At 41.9% G+C, this 26,186-nt stretch overlaps 1 protein-coding gene across 4 annotated transcripts in view; it reads left to right on the top strand.

The window, feature by feature from the left end:
• Positions 1-26,186, top strand: part of DENND2B (DENN domain containing 2B) — a 157,540-nt gene that overhangs the window by 93,023 nt on the left and 38,331 nt on the right. For all 4 annotated transcript variants that reach the window (XM_039244629.1, XM_039244630.1, XM_039244631.1 and 1 more), the window contains one exon: positions 10,453-10,557. In XM_039244629.1, the coding sequence (XP_039100560.1) occupies positions 10,478-10,557 (80 nt within the window). In that variant the 5' untranslated portion in view covers positions 10,453-10,477. The remainder of the gene's footprint in view (positions 1-10,452; positions 10,558-26,186) is intronic.

The following is a 26,186-nucleotide window of genomic DNA, read 5'->3' as shown; positions in this document are numbered from 1 at the left end:
GCTGATAGGTCAGAGCTGAGTAAAGCTGGCCAGCTGCAGGCAACTGGGTGGGGAGAGCCAGCGGTAAATTGGAGAGAGCTTGCTGCATCTCAGTGGGCCACTTCTGGGGCACCTGGGTGGCTCGGTCAGTTAAGCGTCCAACTCTTGGTTTCTGCTCAGATCATGACCTCACACTTTGGTTCATGAGTTTGTGCCCTGCATCGGGCTCCCCGCTGACAGTGTGGAGCCTTCTTGGGATTCTCTCTCTCTCTCTCTCTCTCTCTCTCTTTCTCTCTCTCTCTCTCTCCTTCCCTCCCTCCCTCTCTTCCCCTACCTTGTTCACACTGCTCTGTCTCTCTCAAATAAATAAATAAATAAATAAATAAATAAATAAAAAATGGGCCACTTTTACTCAGTCCAGGGCAGGGACTGTGTCTGTCCATTTTTATATCCTAGTACCTTGTACAGGGCTTAGCATAGAGCAAACAGATTGAACGGTGGTACCAGCCAGTCTGAAAATGACTTAAGGTTGGTAGTGGAGTGGTTGCCTTCCAAATACCTGCAGAAGCATGATCTAGAAGAAAAACTTTTTATTAAGCTTATTTGTGCTAGGCAATCACGTGAGGTAGGTTGTGTTATTATTGCTCTCATAGTGACACAGTTGTCTTTGAAACCTACTTGTGCAGTGTCACTTAACTAGCAGTTGATAGAGGCAGGGTTGGACTTATTTATTTGACCCCAAGTCTGGTGTTCTTCCCACTGCACCTCAAGTACCTGGGACTGTGGTTTCTTTGTCTCAATGCAGAGTTTGTAGAAAAATTCTAAGAGTATCTAATTATAGTCCTTTCTCTGGATAGTCCTACTCTTCAGATAGTTGTCCATAATTTGTTAGAACTGGGTTTTTGAGCAACTCGTCATTGGTGGTAGATGCTAACTGAACAATTTCATTTTCTAAACATGCAGTTTCTTCTTGGACTTTGCTACTGATGGGCCTGAGAACTAGCAAAGCAGCTCTCAGCTTCCTTCTCTGCTCCATGCTTAGTGGGTATTTCCTCTAACTGGAGTGTCTTCTCCCCATGCAGCCAGACTAGCCAAGGTATCAGACTGAAAGCATAGATGAGAACCTGGAGTTGCTCTTAGGGCCCTGGGAGAACAGTGTCCCTCAGGAAGCCAGCCATGCAGAGTGCTCTAGTCTGAACTTCAGGTGTATAAAGGGTTAGCCTGTGCCTTAGCTCCTCAAGACCCTAGATTATTCCCTGATCTGATAGACCTGGCCTAGTGAGAACAGGTGGGAGGAAGAATGATGAATTGGCATCTCTGTTCTTCTAACTGAGTGGGCATGTCTGGGGTTCTTAGCAGTGCCTGCCCAAGATGCCTGAACTCCTAGCCTACTTTTGAGAGTAGTAGCTGCGATCTTGCAGAAATATGACCAAGAGACCTTGCCATGGACCTCATAACAATTTTGATCCACTCGTCTCTAGGTTACCTAGAGGATTTTTCTTCTGGGCCCAAGCAAATTTCAGAGTCATCTGTATTTTTCTTTCTTACTAAGTTGGCTCTGTGTTCTCATATTCAACAACATAAAAGCATTTCTGAGCAGTGGGTCCACCCTCCTTAGATCGGAAATATGGGGAAAGAAAGAATATATTTTTTATCATGTTATTTTAATATCTTTCAGTTTCTGGTCTTTCCACAGATCTTCTACCCTTTCCCTGAGGACCTGCCCTGGAGCTGCTAGAGCATGTCTAGTGTCGTTTTGATGGGTTGTGATGGTTATTGTGACCATTGTTACCATGGGCACAGTTGAAAGCTGATGCTTAGCAAGTTGATTCCTTGTAGTACTGTGCTCCCTGAGGACCCTGAGAACTGGCCTGGGAAAGCTTCCAGAGGCTGCCTCTTCTCTCTCTTCTTTCTGTTGCACACACAGCCATATGCCAAGCACTTAGCTTGGCACTGGGCTGGGGCAGTTAAAGAATAGCTCATGAGAGCCAGTGTGCATGGGCTGGTGGCAGGATTGACTTCTCCTCCTCATTATTATCATCATCATCATCACCGTCATCACTAACATTATGCTGTATACTTAGGTTTATAAAGATTTTCTTCCCCCAACAGGTAGAGAAGGCTTTTCTCTACTTTATGAAGGATAAAAGTGAGTCTCAGGTTTGGTTTCCTTTTTTCAAAAGCATCTGCAGTCTTCACATTGGAGGGATGTTTCATTACTATCACCTGATGCCTGCTGGCTCCTTCCTCCCTTTCCAACTCCCACTTTACCTGCTCCCACCATCAATAAAACCACAACCCTGAGAGCCTCTATGAAGTTAAAGAAATTAGAGGAAGTGCATTTCATATTGAAATTAGGAAAGAGTTAGGAATAATAACAAGAATTAGGGTTTGGCTTATTTTTGCCATTGAGACCAATCGCTTATCTGCACCAAGGTAATAAGTAAGACGGCCTCCAGGATTAAGGTCTTTAGTGGCTGTAAATAAATATGTTAAAATTTTAAAAATCTAAATCCAAGTTATTTAACATATAGTGTAATAATGGCCTCAGGAGTAGAATTTAGTGACTCATCACTTACATATAACACCCAATGCTCATCCCAACAAGTGTCCCCCTTCCCCATTTAGCCCATCCCCCCACCCAACACCCCTCTAGCAACCCTCAGTTTGTTCTCCGTATTTAAGAGTCTCTTATGGTTTGCCTCCCTCTCTCTTTTTATCTTATTTTTCCTTCCCTTCCCCTATGTCCATCTGTTGGGTTTCTTAGATTCCACATATGAGTAAAATCATGTAATATTGGGGCTCCTGGGTGGCTTAGTTGGTTAAGCGTCCAACTTTCGCTTGGGTCATGATCTCGCGGTTGGTGGGTTTGAGCCCCGCGTCGGGCTCTGTGCTGACTGTCAGCTCAGAGCCTGGAGCCTGTTTCAGTCTGTGACTCTCTCTCTCTCTGACCCTCCCCTGCTCACGCTGTCTCTCTCTATCTCTCCTAGAAATAAATAAAAAAAAAACATTAAAAAAAAAATCATGTAATATTTGTCTTTCTCTGACTGACTTATTTTGCTTAGCATAATTACCCTCCAGGTCCATCCACATTGTTGCAAATGGCAGGATTTCATTTTTTCTGGATATTGAGGCAAGATGGCAGGGAAGTAGGGAGCTCTGTAAATTTCATTCTTTTTGATTGCCAAATAATGTTATATGTGGGATATGTACATAAAATTATATATAATATATATCCATTATATATGGACTAGGAATATATAATTATATAAAATTATATATTGTATATATAATTATATGTATATAAAATTATATATTGTATATATAATTATATGTATATAAAATTATATACATAATATTCCATTATATCTATATAATATTCTTTCATAAATAATATGGCATATTATTCAGCAGTATATACATATATGCGCACGTACACACACACACACACACACACACACACACCCCACATCTTTTTTATGCATTTGTCTTTATCCATTTGGGCTCTTTCCATACTTTGGCTATTGTTGGTAGTGCTGCATGTGCCCCTTCAAATCAGCATTTTTGTATCCCTTGGATAAATACCTAGTAGTGCAATTGCTGGGTTATAGGGTAGTTCTATATTTAATTTTTTGAGGAACCTTCATACTGTTTTCCAGAGTGGCTGCACTAGTTTGCATTCCCACCAACAGTGCCAAAGTAGTCCTCTTTCTCTACATCCTCACCATCATCTATTTTTGCTTGAGTTGTTAATGTTAGCCATTCTGACAGGTGTGAGGTGGTATTTCATTGTGGTTTTGATTTGTATTTCCTGGATGATGAGTGATGTTGAGCATCTTTTCATGGTTCTGTTAGCCACCTGGATGTAAATAAATATGTTTAACTTTCACATCCAAATATACTTCATTTTGGTCTGTGTGATGGGAATGCCAATCAGAGTGAGAATGGCTGTTCAGCTTCCATGAAGGGATGCTAGTTCAGGCCAGAATGTACATTCACATTGGAAATATGCTTGGTGTTATCAGTTGTGTGCTCTATCACATCCACTCTTCAAGGCACTTAAAAAACAATTTTTTTTTGCTCTTAAGTTTTATTTTAACAGCTATCTTGAGATACAACTCACAGACTATAAAATTCACACATTTCACTTGTTTTAGTATGTTCAGAGTCGTGCGACCATCACCACTATGTAATTCCAGGACTTTTTTTCACCCCAAAAAGAAGCCCATACTCATTGCAGTCATTTCCAAGTCTGCCACTCTCAACCCAACTTAGGCAATCACTAACTTACTTTCTGTCTCTGTGGATCTGCCCATTCTAGACATTTTGTAAAATTGGCACCAGGGTTCATGCATGTTATAGAATGTATCAGTATTTCTCATTCCTTTTTATGTCTGAATAATCCATTGTACAGATATACGATATTTTGTTTATGCAGTCATTCATTGATGGACATTTGGATTTGTTTCCACTTTTTGGCTGTTATGAATAGTGCTGTACATTTGTGTACAGGTATTTGTGTGGACACAGTGTTCTATTTCTCTTGGATATAAACCTAGGAGTGGATCGTGCTGGTTCATATGGTAACTCCGTATATAACTTTTTGAGGAACTGCCAAACTGTTTTCCAAAATGGCTGCACCATTGTACACTCTTACCAGCAATGAATGAAGGTTCCAGTTTCTCCATGGCCTCACTAAAAATTTTTTTAAATTTTTAATGAAAAATAGTTTTTAACATTTATTTTTGAGAGAGAGAGAAAAACAGAGAATGAGCAGGGGAGAGGTAGAGAGAGGGAGAGACACAGAATCTGAAGCAAGCTATAGGCTCGGAGCTTTTAACACGGAACTGAACGTGTGGCTCGAATCCACGAACTGCATGAACTGTGAGGTCATGACCTGAGCCCAAGTTGGATGCTTAACTGACTGAGCCATCCAAGTGCCCCTTAATTTTTTAATTTTTAATTTTTTTATTTTTACAGATAATCTTTATTGCATATGCTTTACCTAACTATTGGACTCAAGATTTTGAGGCTTGCAGTGGATAGAGCCAGATAACATGCATGGTCTACTGTAGCACTTTGTAAACAATCAGTGAATATAATGTCCTGTAACATCACCTAAACTGTTTTAAACAAATGTTCTACTATAGCAGGAGTCAGAAAACCACGGCCCATTGGCCAAATCCCAGACATTCACCAATTGGTTTGGTAAATACAGTTTTACTGAAACGTAATCATATATGCCTATTAATTTACATATAATCAGTGACTATTTTCATATTATATGAAGAGTTCAGCAATTGGAACAGAGACTGTATGACCCATATAGCCCAAGATATTTATTATTTAGGCCTTACAGAAAAATTTACCTACCCTGGTTCTAGATACAAATTAGTATTCTGAGAAAAAAATGGGAAGGAGTTCCACCATTAAATAAGTCCAAGAAGTGGCATATCTCTTCATGAAAATTTAAATTTTTGCTAACAAGAAAAAAAATCTAGAGTTCTGCATAAATATAAACATACATATATACAAGCTCACACATATATATCAACTTGATTTTACACCATTACTTTATAGACGTTTAAAATTTAAATACAAGTTAGTTAACATACAGTGTAATAATGATTTCAGGAATAGAATTTAGTGATGCACCACTTACATACAATACCCAGTGCTTATCCCAACAAATGTCCTCCTTAATGTCCCATGTATCCCATCCCACCACCCAACACCCCACCCACAACCCTCAGTTTGTTCTTTGTATTTAAGAGTCTCTTATAGTTTGTCTCCCTCTCTGTTTTTATATTATTTTTCCTTCCCTTCCCTTATGTTCATTTGTTTTGTATCTTAAATTCCACTTATGAGTGAAATCACATGATATTTGTCTTTCTGACTGACTTATTTCGCTTAGCATAATACGCTCTAGTTCCATCCACATTGTTGCAAATGGCAAGATTTCATTCTTTTCTGATTGCCAAGTAATATTCCATTGTATATATACATACACAACACACCTTCTTTATCCATTCATCTATCAATGGACATTTGGGCTCTTTACATAATTTGGCTACTGTCGATAGTGCTGCTATAAATATTGGGGTGCATGGTCCCCTTCAAATCAACACTCCTATATCCTTTGGATAAATACTTAGCAGTGCAGTTGCTGGGTTGTAAGTTAGTTCTATCTTTAATTTTTTGGGGAACCTCCGTACTGTTTTCCAGAATGGCTGCACCAGTTTGCATTCCCACCAACAGTGCACAAGGGTTCCTTTTTCTCCCTATTCTCACCAAAATCTGTTATTGCTGAGTAGCCATTCTGACAGGTGTGAGGTGGTATCTCATTGTGGTTTTGATTTATATTTCCTGGATAATGAGTGATGTTGAGCATTTTTTCATTTGTCTGTTAGCCATCTAGATGTCTTCTATGGGGAAGTGTCTATTTATGTCTTTTGTCCATTTCTTCACTGGATTATTTGTGTTTTGGGTGTTGAGTTTGATAAGTTCTTTGTAGATTTTGGATGCTAACCTTTTAGTTGATATGCCATTTGCAAATATCTTCTCCCATTCGATCGTCGCCTTTTAGTTTTGCTGAATGTTTCCTTCACTGCACAGAAGTTGTTTTTATCTTGATGAGCTCCCAGTAGTTCATTTTTGCTTTTGTTTCCCTTGCCCCCGGAGATGTGTCAAGTAAGACGTCACTGCAGCTGAGGTCAAAAGGGTTGTTGACTTTTCTCCTCTAGGATTTTGATGGCTTCCTGTCTTTCATCCATTTTGAGTTTGTTTTTTGAGTTTAGGTCTTCCATCCATTTTGAGTTTATTTTTGTGTATGGTGTAAGAAAGTAGTCCAGGTTCATTCTTCTGCATGTCGCTGTCCAGTTGTCCCAGCACCATTTGCTGAAGAGAATGTCTTTTTACCATTGGATAGTCTTTCCTGCCTTGTCAAAGATTAGTTGGCCATACGTTTGTGGGTCCATTTCTGGGTTCTCTATTCTGTTCCGTTACCTATGTGTTTGTGCCAGCACCGCACTGTCTTGATGATTACAGCTTTGTAATACAACTTGAAGTCCAGAATTATGCCTCCAGCTTTGGTTTTCTTTTTCAACATTACTTTGGCTATTCTGTGTCTTTTTTGGTTCCATACAAATTTTAGAATTGTTTGTTCTAGCCCTGTGAAGAATGTTGGTGTTACTTTGATAGGGATTGCATTGAATATGTAGATTGCGTTGGGTAGTATAGCTATTTTAACAATATTTGTTCTTCCAATCCATGAGCATGGAATGTTTTTCCATTTTTTTGTGTGTCTAATTCAATTTCTTTCATAAGCTTTCTGTAGTATAGATTTTTTACCTCTTTGGTTAGTTTTATTTCTGGTTATTTTATGGGGTTTTTTGTGTGCAATTGTAAATGGGATCAATTCCTTGATTTCTCTTTCTCCTGTTTCATTATTGGTATATAGAAGTGCAACTGATTTCTGTGCATTGATTTTATATCCTGTGACTTTCCTGAATTCATGTATCAGTTCTAGCAGTTTTTTGGTGGAGTTTTTGGGTTTTCCACATAGAGTATCATGTCGTCTGCGAAGAGTGAAAGTTTGACTTCTCTCTTGCTGATTTGGATGCCTTTTATTTCTTTTTGTTGTCTGATTGCTGAAACCAGGACTTCCAATACTATGTTAAGTAACAGTGGTGAAAGTAGACATCCTTGTTGTGTTCCTGACCTTGGGGGAAAAGCTCTCAGTTTTTCGCCATTGAGAATGATATTAGCAGTGGGTCTTTCATTTATGGCTTTTATGAACTTGAGGTATGATCCTTCTATCCCTACTTTCTTAAGGGTTTTTATCAAGAAAAGATGCTGTATTTTGTCAAATGTATTTTTTGCATACTAGCATTTGTTTTTATCTGTTTGTTTGATGATAGCCATGCTGGTGGATGTGAAGTGCAATACCTTAATGTGGTTTTGATTTCTATTTCCCTGATGACTAGTGATGTTGAACATTGTTTCATGAGCTTATTGGCCAATTTTACATCTTTGGAGAAATGTCTATTCAAATTATTCAGCTTATACCATCTCTAAATAAGAAATAATTCTACTTCTTCCTTTCCAGTCTGGATGTACTCTTAAGTTATAACCTTTTTCTTCCTTTTATTATTTTAGCATAAAATGATGTTCTCTAAAGGATAATGATGTATTAGCTAACTCTATATGGTAGATGAATACTGTATTGATATTTTTCACTGTTGGTACTTAAATACCATAACATATATTACTTTTATCTTAATAGATATTAGAAAATAGTATGATAACTCATAATTTTATGGTGTTGGCTCATATGTTACTTTATCAGAATATTTTCCCCTGAACATTCTATTTAAAATAGCAGATCTTCAGGGCACCTGGGTCCCTCAGTCAGTTAAGCATCCGGCTTCAGCTCAGGTCATGATCTCACAGTTGGTGAGTCTGAGCCCTGCCATCAGGCTCTATGCTGACAGCTCAAAGCCTGGAGGCTGCTTTGGATTCTGTGTCTCCCTCTCTGTCTGCCCCTCCCCTGCTCATGCTCTGTCTCTGTCTATCTGTCTGTCTGTCTCTCTCTCTCTCAAAAATAAATAAACATCAAAGAAATTTTTTTTTTTTTACAAATATTTTATTGTCAAATTAGTTTCCACATAACACTCAGTGCTCATCCCCAAAGTGCCCTCCTCCATGCCCACTCCCCCTCAAAAATAAATAAACATCAAAGAAATTTTTTTTTTTTACAAATATTTTATTGTCAAATTAGTTTCCACATAACACTCAGTGCTCATCCCCCCGATCCCATGCCCACTCCCCCTCCCCCCCACATCCATCAGTCCTCAGTTTTTGTCAGCATTCAAGAGTCTCTCATGGTTTGCCTCTCTCCCTTTCCCCCACCATTTCCGCCCTTCTTCTCCCCCTTGTTCCTCCGTCAAGTTCCTCCTAATCCTCCTATACGTGCAAACATATGATATTTGTCCTTCTCTGCCTGACTTATTTCGCTCAGCATAACACCCTCAAGGTCCATCCATGTTGCTACACATGGCCAGATTTCATTGTTTCTCATTGCCATGTAGTATTCCATGGTATAGATAAACCACATCTTCTTGATCCATTCTTCTGTTGATGGACACTTAGGCTCTTTCCATGTTTTAGCTATTGTGGAGAGTGCTGCTATGAACATTGGGGTACATGTGCTCCTATGCCTCAGCATTTCTGTATCCCTTGGGTAAATTCCTAGCAGTGCTATTGCTGGGTCATAAGGGAGTTCTATTGTTAGTTTCCTGAGGAACCTCCACACTGTTTTCCAGAGGGGCTGTACCAGTTTACATTCCCACCAACAGTGTAGGAGGGTGCCCTTTTCTCCACATTCTCTCCAGCATTTAGAGTTCTCTGATTTGCTCATTTTAGCCATTCTGACTGGCTTGAGGTGGTATCTCAGTGTGGTTTTGATTTGTATTTCCCTGATAAGGAGGGATGCTGAGCATCATTTCATGTGTCTGTTGGCCATCTGGATGTCCTAACATCAAAGAAATTTTTAATAACATCTTCTTGGAGGGGGCGCCTGGGTGAGTCAGTCAGTTTGATGGTCCAACTCTTGATTTTGGGTCAGGTCATGATCTCACCATTTCTGTGTTTGAGTCCCACATTGGGCTCTGCACTGACAGTGTGGATCCTGCTTGGAACTCTCTCTCCTTTCTTTCTGTCCCTTCCCTACTTGCTTGCTCACTCTCTGCCTCTCAAAATAAATAAATAAACATTTTTAAAAAGTTAGAAAATTTAAAATAAAATAACATCTTCTTTTCTCTCCCTCTACTTTGCTTCATTTTCTTCTTCATACCACCTATCATCACCATACATATTATACACAAATGTACACTGATGTATCACATACATGTGACATGTGCAGGTTTATTGTCTGTTTCTCTTCACTGAGATGTAAGCTCCCTGAGGGCAGAGACTTCGTTTCATTCTTTTCTGGATGGCAGTGCCTAGGACTTGGGTGCTTAGTAAATTTTTGTATTTGTTGAATGACTAAATGATTAATTGTATATAACAAGTTTAAACATTTTGAAATAAGCAAGCCAGTTTCAGGTTGATTCAAGAAAAATACTGAATAATAGTTGTTCAGGATGTATGCAAATAAGATGGAATTTGTAAAGGGTCTATGGCACACTAGAAGTTTGGGACTTTCTAAGAAACAAGAAGAGGAGGGCTGGAAGTGGAGTTTTGTCATTTTCTGTGAAGTGATAAGTTATCTGTTAGCTCATAAACTCATTCCCTAACTCAGATCAGGGGTCCCTTGAGGCTCCTAAGCTATAACACATGGAATTAAATATATGTGGTTCCTACCACCCGCCACACAAGCTCTCCTGGCGGTTTTGGAGCTCATCTGGAAATGTTTGAGGTGCTTTTGGCTGCCCATGGAAACTTGGCTTATAGGCCTTGTCTTCTTTGCAGGACTCTGGGTTTTCAGAAAGCCGAAATGACCATGACTGCCAACAAGAATTCCAGCATCACCCACGGAGCTGGAGGCACTAAGGCCCCTCGGGGGACTCTGAGCAGGTGAGCAAGGGAGCACTGATGGGGGAATGGGCTCATTGGAGGGTGGCATCAAGGGGCAACCATATGGCTTTGGTCCAAAATGTAAATGATTATCATCATAACTCTGACAGTCAGCCAGGTAAATGCTCTGGGCCCAGCTCATGCTGATAATGAAGCAAAATCCACCTCTATTATATATGCCATTTTCCAATTCTGTAAGTGTTCATAGGAGAGAGCAAACAGGGACCCTAAAACAGACTTTGATTTGTGCTATTGGAGGAGTCTGGGGCTCCAGGAATGGAGCCATCAAGAAGCTAGCTGATGCTCTCCTGGCTGTATCCTTTTCCAAAGATGGGGACAGCTTGGGGGCTGTGCCTGAGCTAAGCTACACTGTAGTGAGGGAGGTTGAGCACATTGGGGTTAGGGGTGGGGAGGCAGTTATGTATATTAGCACAAGTTCCAAGCAGAAGTCCAGGTTCTACCAGAATATAGACTGGGTTGTAAACAAAGCAGCTTGGGAATTTTAGTCAGTGTAAGCTATAATCCACTTTCCTGGTTTTGTTTTCTTTTTAAAAGTAGGAATGTAGAACCATAGGAAAACCACAGATTTTGAAATCATATACAGTTGGCTTCACATCCAAGCTCTGGATTTGAGATAGTGAGATCTCAGGGCACTTTCTTATGCCTTCTAAAATCTTAGTTACTCATTTATGAAATAATAATAATAATAGTACTTATCTCACAGAGTTGCTGTGAGGATTAAATGAGATAATATGTCAGTACTTAGTGTAGTGGCTGACATAAAGCTTCTCCATAAATATTAGCTCCTTCCCTGTGTTGGGATAAAATCTTCTAGAGCTGCAAGATAGATGTACTGCTCTCACCAGGGCTTCGCAGGTTTTGGTCAAGGCTGGGTGCTGATGTCCTCGAAGAACTTCTGGGCTCTTTTATGAAAGCCATGTACCTTTCCTAGCCTCTTGTGCTGAATCTCAGGTGGATAAATTTGACTTTTGGGACCTCAGCCAGGAGAATGATAGCTGTGAGAAAGATCCTCAGCTTAGGTTGGGATAGGGCTAGTTCCTCTCTGGGTGTCTGGGCTGTGCAGTGCCAGGCTGAATCTGATGGGGTGTGGCACACCCAGGTCTGTCAGAGCTGGTGGAAGTTGTTTGCTTCATTCAGAATTGGAATCAAGATATGGTTGGCAGAATGGGCCACTGCACATTGTGCCTAAGGAGTGATTTCCTGCACCACACATTCGAGGTTTGATCCCAGTGGAAATGGCCTGGATGGACTGTGTCAACCAGATAGAGATTGGGAGGTTCTGGAACTTAGGCACACAAATTGGATAGCCACTCTGTGGCAGCAAGACCAACAAGAACAGCCCCTACCTCCTGCCCTTACACCTCCTCTAACCCAGGTAGAGTTTCTTGCATACTTGCTTCCCTGAACTGGGTGAGCTGGAGACTGGCAGGGACTAACAACTTTTTGGGTAAAAGAGGTAGAAAACCTGAACTCTCTCAGGACATGTTGGTAGCCACAGCAGAAGCAGATCTAGATCTCAGAGTCTTTGTCTCCCAATGTCTGCTTCTGGGGAACGTCTTTTCTGGGCTCTCACCAGTTCAGTGGCATGTGTTACTAAGACTGAGTTGGCAGATAGAGACTGGGAACTAAGGTTTCCATTTTTTTTAAAAATGAGATTGTAGCAGTAAAATAAGCATTATTTGTGATTGTATACTTTTACTCTTAATTTTAAAGAAATAGTATATTTAGAACTTGAATTAGAAATTACCATACCATCAGCCTTCAATTCCTTTAAGTATTAATTTTTTTCTTCCAATTTCTACTATGTGGGGGATGAAATGGGAGGTTCAGGTTTTACAGCAAGTCACAAGGCAGAATCTGGGCCACTGACAGGCACCTAATTCTGTTTGGAAAACATATACCTACAAGTTTTAAATATTTTTAGAAATTGCTCTTCCTTGAGCTTCCTAGCATGCTTGCCATCATAACATGATAGATGATGTTTGTAAAAATCTGACCATCTGATGTGCCTAAAAAAGGCATTCTTCCAGCCTCTCCTCTGAGTGTTCATTTACCTTCTTTCCTGACCTATTTCTGCTTCCCTTCCTCCTTCCTTTCCTGGGCTTTTAGCATGGAGTCACAGGCCTCAGGGGCTGGCTATGCCCTTCTCTCAGATGCTACTGCTGGACTGTGGGTGCTATTTTGAAATTGTCATCTGGTGGTTTCCCTGGCTGTCTTCACCCCCAGCCATAATCTAGGGGGTGTTCTTTGGGCTGAGTAGGGCACTAAGTCACCAGTTCATTTAGGAAGTCATTGTCAGTGAATTCTGAGGGGCTTTCCTCTCAGGTGCCAGGCTTGGTGGTAGACAATGGAGGGCAAAGAAGAATGATCCATTCTCTTTCTTCAAGGCATTTACAACTTGGATTAATGACCTTGGCACCTGAATTTCTCAGTCTGACCTTTCCATAAATGTTTGGCAGTGACCTGAGGCCCTTTTCATCATCGCTAGCCCAAGGGTCTCAGTGGGAAAAGACTCCTTGGTGTGATGGGAAATTTGGGTGGGGAGTACAAAGGTGCTAGGGCCTGGGAAAGCTGGGTGTTTGGCTCCCCGGCTGCTTTGGGGTACTCCCCATCATCCACATGGAGGCAGAGTAACCCAGTGGTACTAAGAGGCATTTGTATCTCACTTTGGGGGTAGAAGGTACTCTGGGGTGTGGGAAAGGTGGGATGGGACCCTGTGGAACTGTCAGGATAGGTATTTGCAATTTTGTGCCCTTAATTTGAATGAGCCTTCACTTGAGCCAGTACAGGTTAGAGATCCTGAACTCCATTCTATTTTTTGTTTTTTTGTGGGTGTTTTGCTTATTTATTTCCTTCCTTTTCCACTGCAGCCTGTTATTCATTGGCAGGATATATAGGAGGAAGAAATCTAAGCCTTTTCATTTGACCACCAAAGTTTTGTTCTTTGCTATGTTTTGGTCTCTTAGAGCAGGTTTCCCTTTCTCTTTGCTTTTTTTTTTTAATTTTAAATGTTTTATTTATTTCTGAGAGAGAGACAGTGTGAGCAGGGGAGGGTCAGAGAGAGAGGGAGACACAGAATCTGAAGCAGGCTCCAGGCTCTAAGCTAGCTGTCAGCACAGAGCCCAACGTGGGGCTCGAACCCACGAACCGTGAGATTATGACCTGAGCCAAAGTTGGACGCTTCACTGACTGAGCCACCCAGGCGCCCCTCCCTTTCTCTTTGTTGATGGGGCAGAATAGGCATAGTGTTTCACCCTTAGCAGCCAGATCCACCCTCCCCACAGGTTGTTCCCATTCTAGCTCAAATTCAGTTCTAGGAGTGGGAGGTGGGATTCTCAAAGGTCCCCTGGATTTCAGAGGCCAGGCTTTATGATGTTGGTGTTGATGACCTGGGGTGGGACTAGAAGCAGAGTGGTGATTTGCAAACAAGGAAATGTTGTGTTTAAAGTGAATTCAGCCACCTGTATGGGGTGAACTTTGCTACTTGGTGCCCACAGGGGATTTCACTTGTGCTGTAAGGCCTGGCAGGCAGCAGGGGCGTTCTCAGGAGACTTGTCCTGCCTGCCAATTTCCTAGACAGCTTCTTCACTGTGAACCTCTGGCACTAGGTCATTGCCACATGGAAATATAGGCTCTTGGTATTGTGTTTGGGAACTTTGCCTCTGGATATAGGTGCAAAAAACCTTTTTTATAGGTGCCTATAAAAAATATAGACTTCTTGGAGTCAAGGACTTGATTGACTTCTTTCCATCTCCCTTGAGCCTGGAACAATGCCTGTTATGTGGAAGATGATAACTATCTGTTGACCAGTTGATTAGATGTCTGGGCGATGGGCCTCTTGGAGAATAGGCTGCTATGCTATTTGAGTCCTTATGGTACCTTCCTAATAGGTCTTACTAACTTTAGGTTCCCTTTCCATTCAGTCCACAGACTTTTAGAAAACAGAACTGAAAAGAACCTTAGAGCTCATTCAGTATTAACCCACTTGTTTTATAGATTGAGAAGCTGAGACATAGAAAAGAGGAGGTGCTTCCCCCAAGTACAAAGCTAATGGGAGCACATACTCAAGCCTCGCTCTCTCGATCCTTCTATTATTGTGCCACTACATTCACCTCCCTCTAAACATTCCTGGAATCTCCCTGCTCAAAAACTATTGTCAAGTGGGATAAGTCAAACTTGGCCTCGCTTGTAAGGCTTTCATAAAAAGCCCTGGTCTTCCTTTCTATTCTTACCCTTCACTATTGCCTAATGCAAACCTTACATTTCTGCCAGTCTAGATGTAAATGGTACTTCTTTCCCAGTGCTTTTCTTAACCACTTAGCTAAGAAGGATTTCCCTCCTCTCTGTATTCACACTTAGAATCCTGACTTTTGAGCCTCCAAATGGCATTAATCACATAGTAGCTCATAGAGTGGATATTTGTGTGGGTCTTATTTCCCCTACTCAGTTGGAACTCTTTGGAGGCCCAGCACATACTCTTTTGTAATGTTAAAGTTGGAGGGGTCTTCGGATTCATTTGGCTCAATTACTTGATGTTACATATGAGGAAGCTAAAACCCACATAGCTAATTGACAGTGGAACTGTAAATTCAACTCATATTTACAGATTTCTGTGCAGAGGGAGGCAATGACTTGTAATATGGTGAAATCCAGAGAGGTCTTGAGATCCGCTGCAGAAGTGGACACAGATCTGGACCCTATGTCTAGATTTCAGGAAGAGGGTAAGAGCCAGCAGATAGGAAAGTCTCCTGAGAATACTGGCTCTGGGTAAAAAACAGTGCTTCAGAGCCTGTCCTGGTGTGGCAGGCTACCTCTCAGGAGAGCTTCTGGCCATGTAAGGCCTCCATTACTTGAGATGCTTCCTAGAACCCACCCGTGATATCAAGTTTTTGTCTGGTTATTTATTGCTGCATATCAAAAAACCCTAAACTTAGTGGCTGAAAACATTAATTGTCATTTATTTTGCTCAAAAATTCTAATTTGGGTAGGGCTTATTAGGGAAAGCCTGTCTCTTTTCCTTATAACATTGGTGACTCAGTGGATGGGGGCTGGACTCATCTGAAGGCTTGTTCACTTGCATGTCTGACTGTTGATTCTGGTAGTCAGCTGGGATCTCAGCTGCAGAACACCTACATGTGGCCTCTGTGCTTGGTTGCATGCTTTTACAGCATGATGTCTGGATTCTAAGAGTGAGCATCTCCAGAGAACAAGGCAGAATATGCATGACATTTTAATGACCCGACCTCAGAAGTTACATAGTGTTTTTTGTTTTACTCTGTTGATTAAAGAGATAACAAAGGTCTGCTGAAGTTCAAGGTAAAGAGCTCTACACAGCAGTTGCACCGTGGGTGTGTGTGTTGACGGTGTTCCCCCACACCACTAAGCAGTTTTCTGACACCAGCTTGGTGCCCTACAATTCAACTCAATTCTGAGACTATCTCCCAGAGATAGCATCAGATTCCACAGGTTAAGGGCTCAGTTTCATAAGAGGGCCTTTCCTTCAGATGCTAATCCCAAGCCCAGGTTGTTACCTGTGCTCTGACCGACTGGCTAAAAATCAGAAGTTCCCACAACCCCCTTCTTGAATTCATTAATTTACTAGAGTGGCTCACGTAACTCAGGAAACCCATTTACTCACTTGATTTCCAGTTTATTACAGGGGCGCCTGGGTGGCTTAGTCGGTTAAGCGTCCGACTTTCGCTTGGGTCATGATCTCGCGGTTCGTGGGTTCGAGCCCCGCATCAGGCTCTGTGCTGACTGCCAGCTCAGAGCCTGGAGCCTGTTTCAGAGTCTGTGACTCCCTCTCTCTGTGACCCTCCCCTGCTCACGCTGTCTCTCTCTCTCTCTCTCTCTCTCTCTCCTAGAAATAAATAAAAAACATTAAAAAAAAAGATTTCCAGTTTATTACAAAGGGTATTAATGGATATGAATCAACAGCCACATGAAGTTATACACAGGGCCAGGTCCCAAGCAAAGGATCTTCTGTCTTGGGGAGCCTGGGCTTGGCATAGTGGCATGTGGAAGCATTCTGATTCACCAACCTGGAACCTCTCTAAACCCTGCCCTTGTGAATTTTTATGGAAGCTTCAGTTACACAAGCATGACTGATGATTGATCATTGGCCATTGGTGGTTGATTCACCACCTCCAGCCCCCTCCTCTCCCTGGAGTTCAGGGGAGGAGAACAACAGAAAGTTCCCACCCTCTAATCTCAGGGTTGATTTTTCTGCCAAACAGCCCTCATGCTTAGGTATGAGTTACTTCATTAGCATAACAAAAGACACCTTTATCACTGTCATCACTTAGGCAATTTCAAGGTTTTTAGGAACTCGGTGCCAGAAATGGGACTAAGACCAATTATATATTTCTTATTGTAAATCACAGTATCACACAAGAGGAGGGAAAGTAATTCCCACTTGATGAGAGGATTATCAACATCACATTGCTAGAAGGGCATGTGAGATGGGATAGGTAGTGATCACTCTCTTTGGAGAATATAATCTGCCGCAGTCTGCCCTCTGATCACAAAAATTCACATCCTTCCCAAATGGGAAATACACTCAGTCTCTCCCCTAAGATCCCAGGTCTCATCCTTTTAATGGGATCAGCTTAAATTCTAGGATCTTGTCATGTAAGTCAGGTCCAGGTATAGAGGAAGCTCTTTGGGTTCAGTCCCTTTCCTTGTGTGTAGTTCCTGGACTACTGTTCCTCTGATGTGAAGACCTATGAGCTAAAAAGAATTTATATCTGCCACCCAAAATACCCTGGTGGGACAGGCCTAGAGGAACTGCTGTGGATAGTTCTTTTCAGAAAGGGGAAAACTGGAGGTCACACAGCATTTATGGGTCCATTGTAATTCTTATATTCAGGTCACAAATCACCAACTTATTGATTAAGTCCTGGTCTTACTGCCTTGGAGACATTTATCTCATCTCTGGCTTCATCCTTGGAGCTTTTGGTTCTCCTCTGACTCTGACTCACTTTTCCTTTTCCATAAAAACTAGCTCGTTCTTGCAGGTGAGTAGTTTTCTCCAGCTGCTTCACGTGCATTATTTCAAGGGTCCAGAGTCTTCCCTTCATTTTATGCTGTCTCTGTGTTTTTCAGTCCCAGCTGATGATACAGTTCCTTAAAAAACTTTGTGAGTTTCAGGGGCGCCTGGGTGGCTCAGGTCATGATCAGGTCATGAGATCAGGTCATGATCTCACGGTTCTTGGGTTCGGTTCGTGGGTTCGAGCCCTGCATCAGGCTCTGTGCTGACAGCTCAGAGCCTGGAGCCTGCTTCAGATTCTGTGTCTCCCTCTTTTTCTGCCCCTGCTCAGCTCACACTCTCTCCCTCTGTCTGTCTGTCTCTCAAAAATAAACATAAAAAAATTTGTGAGTTTCTTCTGAATCGCTTTATAATCCACTGCAGTAGACAAAAGGCACATGTACAAATCACTTCACCAGGAGTCCTTTCCCACTTTGGGCTCTCTGTGAGACTGCACTGGTTCTTAAGGGCCTTAGACCCTTTACTGTTTACAGACGATCTGTAAAGCCTACCCTTCAAATCATTAGAAGGCCTTTTGTGTGTCTGTCTATAAGATTTTATGAGACACTGCTTGAAAACATTTTTTAGGTCTTGACAAAGGATCTTCCAGTCCCACTCCAGATATTTTTTAAAGAGATTTATTGAGAGATAATAAGAGCATAATAAACTGAACAGCCAGAAGTGTACAGTCTGATTAGTTTACACATTTATGCACATATACACACACAGTAAAACTGCCCTCACAATCTGAAAGCCATTTCTTAGGGACTTTTTTTCTTGTCTGGAGAGACTGAGACTGAAACATGTGTTGTTTTCTAACACAGAAAGCCCTTTCCCATTTATGTTTCCTTTCAATTTCACTTGAGAACTAAACCATATTTTGGCTCATCTCTTCTGTCTCTTACTATATGCAGTTAGAGGTCAGGTGGTACCTTGAGCTCTACTTGGAAATACCTTAAGTGAGCTCATCAAATTAGGTATATTTTCTGTTTTCCATGTCACCACTGGTGATGGGATGACCAAACTTTCCAATGGTTTTTGAGGGTCCCCTTCCTCTAACTTCTACTAACATTTTCTTTACTTTCCCTTAAGCCCCTTCTGACAGCCTGTCACCCAACCCCAAAGTCACTGATTTAGGATTTTTGTTTCAACAGCACCCTGTTTCTAAGTATTGAAATCTGTTCAGTTATCTACTGCTGCATAACTACCCCATAATTTATGGTGTAAAGCAACCATTTTATTATGCTCACAGACTCTGTAGCTTAGGAATTCAGACAGCACTGCAGGGATGGCTGGTCCCTGCTCCATGATGTCTGGGTCCTTGGCTGGAAAGACTTCACGGTGTGGGGTGACTCATTGACTAGGGGCTGGTAGTACCTAGAGGTGTCATACCTTATGTATCTGAGGGTTGATGTTGGCTATTTCTGGAACCTCAACTGGGACTATTAGAATACCTATATGTGCCCTCTCTATGTAGCCTGGGCTTCCTCACGGCGTGGGAGACAGGAAGTAAAAGATGCTGATTTCTTGAGGCGTGGGCCTGAAAATCGGCACAGATTCATTTCAGTTGTATTCTATTGGTCAGGCAGTCACAGAGTCCAGATTCAAGAGGAGGGATCATTTTTATAGGAGGCATGTGAGAGAATTGGGGGACCATATTTTAAAGCCATTACAAGTACCTTTAGTATGGTTTCCTGAAACTACATTTCTCTCCCTGTTGTCTTTGCATAGTACCCGGTTCTGTTTTGTAAAGCAGTTCCTTTTTTACCGGAAGATATTCCTGTAAGGCATAATTTTTACCTGCCTTAGAAAGGTCTTCTGTCTTGTAAACACTCTGTACTACTTAGAGGACTTGGGGTCCCCACCCAGAGAAAAGCTCACCAGTCCTCTTATTGCTTCTCTAGAAATCAGCTGGAAGACAGGCAGGTGTGACTTTGGTAGATTCTTAGATATACTCTTGAAAGTGAAAAGGTGACTCCATTTCTGCTCTGACCCTAGCTACTGTTCTAGCTACCCTGACAAGCTGTGATTGACAAGAATCTCTAGAGATGGTGGCTCATATGCAGCCCCACTTGGTGGATGAGGCTGTCCTGGGCCCTGTTGTGGGCATCCAACCATTTGAGATGAGGTTGCTTTGGGAACAAACAGGAAGGCCAAGTTGTGAGAGTTACCCTGTCCTTTGGCATTTTATCAGGACTGTCCCATAGTGGGGTGTCATTGGGAGTTACTGAGCTGAGCACCTGCTCTGGCTGAGGAACAAACTTCTGGACTTGCCAACAGGGCTCAGGCAGCCTTCCTCCCCTTTCTCCTCCCATGTGATTCAGAGTATGCCCTTGAGGGATTACAGTGAGAATATCATCTCCAGAGCTGCAGCAGTCACTGAGTGGTTGGAGGATCATGATGTCCACTGAGCCCACCTTCATTGAACAGCCTGAGAATGGTGAATGGCCAACTTCTAGGCAGTTTCATTCAGAAGCAGGCTGGATACTTGTTTTGTAGAGACTAAGCATATTGGAAGCTGGGCTCTGTATAATCTTAATCTGTGTACAGGCTCACTTCATGGTAGCTATAGCCCATCTTGGTACCTCTGGGGCTATTTCCTGGACCCATAGGAACCTTTCCCAACTGGCCCCAACTTGGTCCTCTTCCTTATACTGATACTCTCAGAAGCCCTGTCACCAGAACATGCTGAGTTCAGAAATCTCTTGTCATCAAGGACTAATTAAAGATAGCCTTCCCTCCCAAAGAGTCCTTGGGCACACTTGGCAATATGTGGGGCATCCCTCAGCATGAATGCTTACTGCTCTATTACTGGAGAATGGCTCAGATCACTAAGCGAAGGGTTAGGTTGTGTTCTTACAAAATAATACCAGAGGAAAGGGCACATAGTTTGATAGTTTGCATTTTAACTCTTCACTTTCTGTCTGTGTATACACACACACACACACACACACACACACACACACACTGCTTTTTCTTTAAATTTCTCTTTTCATACCCTTAGTTCATACTCTTTCTTTCCTACTCACTTGTCTATATATTTGTCTGTATGTGAGTGTTTATGCTCCTCTGTTTCATTTAAATTCCTTTTGCATTCTCTCCCCTTTCTTCTCTCTTTCTCCTTTTATCTCTGTAAATGTTGGTTTTGGCCAGTCACATGCTGCAGTGTTGGCATCTGCGCCTGTGCTGAGTTGCAGATCTGGCTGCCTGCTGACAAGACAGCGGCGTGAGTGCTTCGTCTCACAGTGTCTGCCTTCCCAGGGGCAAACCTGGGATTTTAGAATAAAGAGCAAGAGATGATCAGAGCAGAGTCTTAGATGTCTTTTAGCTGTGTTGTATTTAGTTTTATATTTCTCTTATCTTCCCAGAGCCATTTATAGTGTTCAAGCACTTTTTAAATGTACATCATTTTAGCCCCTGGCTAGTATGTAAGGATACTCAGAGCAAGTGTTTTTCCTGTTTTATGGATGAAGAATCTGAGGCTCAGAGGATTTAGGTGACTTTTCCATGAGCACATCCAGGAAGTGATGGGACCAGGACCAGAGGAAACCCAGGTTTCTAGACTCTTGGTCTGGTATATGATTTTTGCCTTATGGGAGATGGCCTTGGAAACTGACAGCCTCCTTCTGGGCCGCACTAAGTGCTTTGTGTAATTCTTTGTATTGTTATTCAGGTCATATATCACAAAGAGAGGGAGGCAGGGAAGTCTGTGAATAATGTCCTGGGCAGGCAAAAGGAGACCTAGGTTTTAACCATTTATTTTTTACTTATTCATTTAGTCATTCAACATAAGTATTAATTCTTATTAAATTCTAGATGCAGTGCAAAGAGTGGGGGATATCAAGATTAATAAGACACTGTCACCACCTTCAACTAGGTCCATTCATTGTCTAGAAAGGGAGGCAAGTGAGGAAACAATATAGTCCAGTAACATGTTACAAGTACCATAACAGGCATTTTTCCCAGCACAGTGGAGGCATCAAAACTCAGCCGTCTCCACCTGGATGAAGAGGGTAGGATCAAGAGAGTTTCCAGAGTGGAGCTACAGAGATATGTAAAGTGAACAAGCCAGGATTCCAGGAAAGGAAATAATGTGTGAAGGCCTAGATGCATGAAAAGCAAGGAGTTTGATGTGGGTAGGATACAGGATTGCATGTAAGAAAAGATAGTGAGATGCCAAAGGAAAAATAAATAGGGACCAGATCTTGAGGGGTCTTGGCATCCATGTCAGTGAATTTGCACTTCATTGTGCAGATAGTGGAGAGTTTCAAGCATGAGGAGTCTCCCTTACTAGAAAGATGTCAGAAGATAAGAGGATTGATGAGCACTGGGTTAAGGTTGAAGGCAGAGGGAGAGAGAGATTAAGAGACTGTTTCAGTCGTCCCAGTGAAAGATCAGATCTGAACGAAGGAAGTAGCAGCAGTGGGGCTATGAGGAAGGGGACAGATCTGAGAGATGTGAAGGATGTAGAATTGGTAGGACTTAGTCATTATGTAGGTCAGTGTGTTTGGGAAGGAGCTGGATATAGATGGTTGAAGGAGCAGGAAACAAAGAACAAATCTGGACTTTTTCTCCTCTCTGTGGAATGAGTTGGAAAACATGAAGCAGTAAAAGCCAATGGTGGAAGAAAAGCAGCACAGGAATGAGACTATGTGAGAAGATACTCAGCCTAGGTGGATGGAGTGAGATAAAAGGGATTCTCCAGTCTAAGGGCAACCCTTCTAGATGGGCATTGGATCCCCATCCCCTTTGCTGCCTGTTTAAGGACACTGCTCCTGAATTTTCCTGATTTTGTCCTGCACCGAGAGCTTTCCTCTCTTTTACTGGATCCTTCCAGTCTTCTTTTAAGCATACTGTGTCCTATCTCTTAGCTCAAGTTAACCAACAGATTGCTTCTGTTATACCATGTTCCCTAAAAGGAAAACCCTTTGAAAGAGTTGTCCGAACTCCTTGTGTCCATTTCTCATTCTGTTTTCTTGAATTCCTTCCAGTCAGGCTTCCCTTCCTACCTCTCCACCAAAATCTCTTTTCTTAAGGTCATAGCATCCTCCATATTGCTAAACCTCAGGATCAGCCATTTCTCAGTCTTCCCCTTGCTTGATTGTTAGCAAATTTGACTCAGTTGATTGCTCCCTATTTTTTGAAGGTGTCAAGACACCTCTCTTCATGGTTTTATTCCTTATTACATGCTCTTCTTGGTCAGTCTTTTCACTTGTTCCTCCTGCTATACCTGACCTTGAAACACTAGAATGCCCTAGTTCAATCATTGGGCTTCTCTAGCTACTGACTCTCTAGATGAACTCATCTAGTCATACAGTTTTGTGTTTTTTATTACTGAAGTATAGTTGATGAACGATGTTATGTTAGTTTCAGGTATCTAACATAGTGATTCAACAATTCTGTATATTATGCAGTACTCACACAGTAAGTCTAGTCACCTTGTAACATTATTCCAGTATTATTGACTACATTCCCTATGCTGTACTATTCAACTCTGTGACTTATTTATTTTACAGCTGAGAGCTCGTACCTCTTATTCCCCTTCACCTGTTTTGCCATCCCCTAACCCCCCTCCGTTCTGGCAGTGGTTAGTTTGTTTTCTGTGTTTATGGATTTGTTTGTTTAGATTCCATATACAAGTGTAATCGTGTGGTATTTGTCTTTCTCTATCTTATTTAATTTAGTATGATACCTTATAGTTATCCATGTTGTCATAAATGGCAAGATCTCATTCTTTTTTTATGGCTTTGTAATATTCCATTGTGTATTGGTGTATGCGTGTGTGTACATCTTCATTATCCAGTCATCTATTGATAAACACTTAGGTTGCTTCCATATCTTGGCTATTGTGAATAATGCTGCAGTAAACATAGGAATACATATTTCTTTTTGAATTATTGCTTTCATTTTCTTTGGGTAAATACCCAGTAGTGGAATTACAACATCTGATAGTATTTCTATTTTTTAAAAATTTTATTTGAGAGAGAGAGAGAGAAAGAAAGTACGCTAGCAGGGGAGAGGGGCAGAGAGAGAGAGAGAGAGTAGTCCAAGCAGACCCTAAACTGAATGCAGAGCCTGATACAGGTCTTGATCCCATGACCCTGGGATCATTACTCAAGCCAAAATCAGGAGTCAGACACTCAACCGACTGAGCTACCCATGCGCCCCTCTGTTTCTGATCTCTTGAGGAACCTCGATACTGTTCCCCACAGTAGTTGTACCAATTTACATTCCCACCAAAAGTGCACAAGGGTTCCCTTTTCTCCATATGCTCATCAGTCCTTGTTATTTCTTGTCTTTGTGATACTATCCATTTTGGGGGGCAAAGACAATGGAAGCTGATTCTGTTCTTGAGATTACAGAAATAGCGCCATTTGCAGGGAGTGCTCAGAAGAGATTTTCAAAAGAGTGCCAGAGCCCCTAGTAGAGAAAGTGAAATTCAAACATTAAGACCATGGAAGCTGCTCTGTGGGGAAGTGGAGGAAAGGTGCGAGGATGGAAGTCCAGGGCAGTGGTTCTGCACTGGGATAGGGCAAGTTATGCACAAGGCTGGCCTTTCCCACCTGCATAATTTTACTGTTGCAGTGTAGTAAACCCCCTGAAAACATAGTGGTTTAGAGCAGTTTATTACTTCTCACGTTTCTATGCATTTACTGGGCAGTCCCTCCACTGGTTTCCTCTGGAGTCACTCACATAGCCAAGTTCAGTTGGGTCCAAGATGACCTCATTCATGTGTCAGACTCACGTGTCAGGCTCACACTGAGGCAGGCTGTCAGCTGTGGGGGCCTTAGTTGTGCTCCACATAGCATTTTGTCCTCTAAAAGACTAGACTGGCTTCCTTACACGACATCCTCAAGGTAGCATTCCAGGTATGTGAAGGGGGCTTCTGCTAGGCCTCTTGAGGCCTCAAGTTTGGAACTTAGCTTAATTTCTACTCCATTCTATTGGTCAAGCAAATCACAAGGTCAGCCTAGATTTAAGGGGCAGAAAAATAGAATCCACCTTTTGATAGCATGAGCTGCAAAGGATTTACAGCCATTTTAAATTTACTTCCTTCCCCTTTCACCCCAGATATTTAGAATCCAAAGACAAAGGTAAGCTCTTTGAAAAAGTTTGCCAAGCAATTATTCTGAATGCAGAACCCCTCATTAATATTAGTTATTATCAGGCTAAGACTGATTGCTATGTGTTAGCCACCGAGCAACACTTGACATATATTGTCTCTATCCTTACTATAATCCCCTGAGATGTGTGTTTTTTTAACCTCCGTTTTACAGATTGAAATACTAGGGTTTAAAGAGTTGAAGTTACTTGTTCAAAATCATGTAACTTGGTAGTGGCTATTCTGAAACATGAACCCTAAGGCTTTCTAATGTTCTTACCCTCTGTTAAGAACAACTGGTGTAGCAGAATCATTAAGTGAAAAACTTAATACTAATGGTAATTAACGGTCATAGTGAGTTACAGTATATGATATCAGTTTGCAGCGACAGTCTCATTTGACCATTATGACAACCCTGTGACGTAATTGGAACGGTTTTGAGGAATTGAAACTGGAAGCTCAGATAGAATGAGCGGCTTTGCCCAAGGTCACATTCCTAAAAAGGTAGAATTAGAAACACAGAGAGTCAAGTGAGAATTGCATAAGGGCAAGGGCTTATCTATCTTGTTTACAAATCTCTTCCTAGAACTCTGGAGTGAGTGATGAACCTGAGGATACCTGGGCTCCAGGCCCCTTTTTTCACCCTGAATTGCTAGGGCACTTTGAGCCTGGCCTGTGTGGGAGGCTGTGCAAGGAGCACCTGTTGCTCTGGCTGCAGCTCAGCAATGATACAGAGACCAGGACCTTTAAAGGCAAGGGCCAGTCTCTTCTCTATTTGATGCTTCACGAGAGGAGGGAAACTAACTTTAATTATAGCAGGGTAGGCATTAAGGCACTGAAAGAATTTCTTGCTTTGTGAAGATTCCTCCAGGCTGGAACTGCTAAGGGAAGTTAGGAAACCATTTGTTGTGAAGAAAGCATGCTGGAATCAGACCAGAGATCCTCACCATATTTCTTTTCACCATGCCACACACACCTACCCGCCCTCCATCCATAAGTACAGTGGCTTCATGGCCTGGTGACTTCTTATCTTGAGAGTTGAGGAGACCCATCTCTAAGGGAGCATATATCAAAGTGTCTGGAGCAATGAGGCATATACAGAAGGCTTCCTAAGAGATTCTTAGTCTCATTAGATGCCTATCATCTCCCACTAGAATTTAAACTTCATAAGGACATGAATTTTTGTCTCTTTTATTTATTCTTATATCTAACACCTAGAGTAGGGCCTGGTATGTAGTAGGTGCTCACTAAGTATTTGTTGAATGAAAAAACACATGTTAAGGTTGTTTTCTATTCAAGGCATCTTCTCCACCTCCAATTGAGAATAGCTGAAACATAGAGTCCTTTGTGTAGTCCAGACTCTACTGGCTTACAGGGCTGGACTGCTGACCTTTTGCATCCATTTGCATCCATGGTGCTGTGAAATAAATGAGGGACTTCAGGCCTCCCTCGATTGTGAGTAGGTTGGGATCTCCCCAA

The sequence above is a fragment of the Hyaena hyaena genome, unplaced genomic scaffold (genome assembly GCF_003009895.1).
Source record: "Hyaena hyaena isolate Hyena2069 unplaced genomic scaffold, ASM300989v1 scaffold_245, whole genome shotgun sequence".
NCBI classification, from domain to species: domain Eukaryota; kingdom Metazoa; phylum Chordata; class Mammalia; order Carnivora; family Hyaenidae; genus Hyaena; species Hyaena hyaena.
Note: the sequence above shows the minus strand (reverse complement) of the source record. Positions and strands in the feature narration are given on the sequence as shown.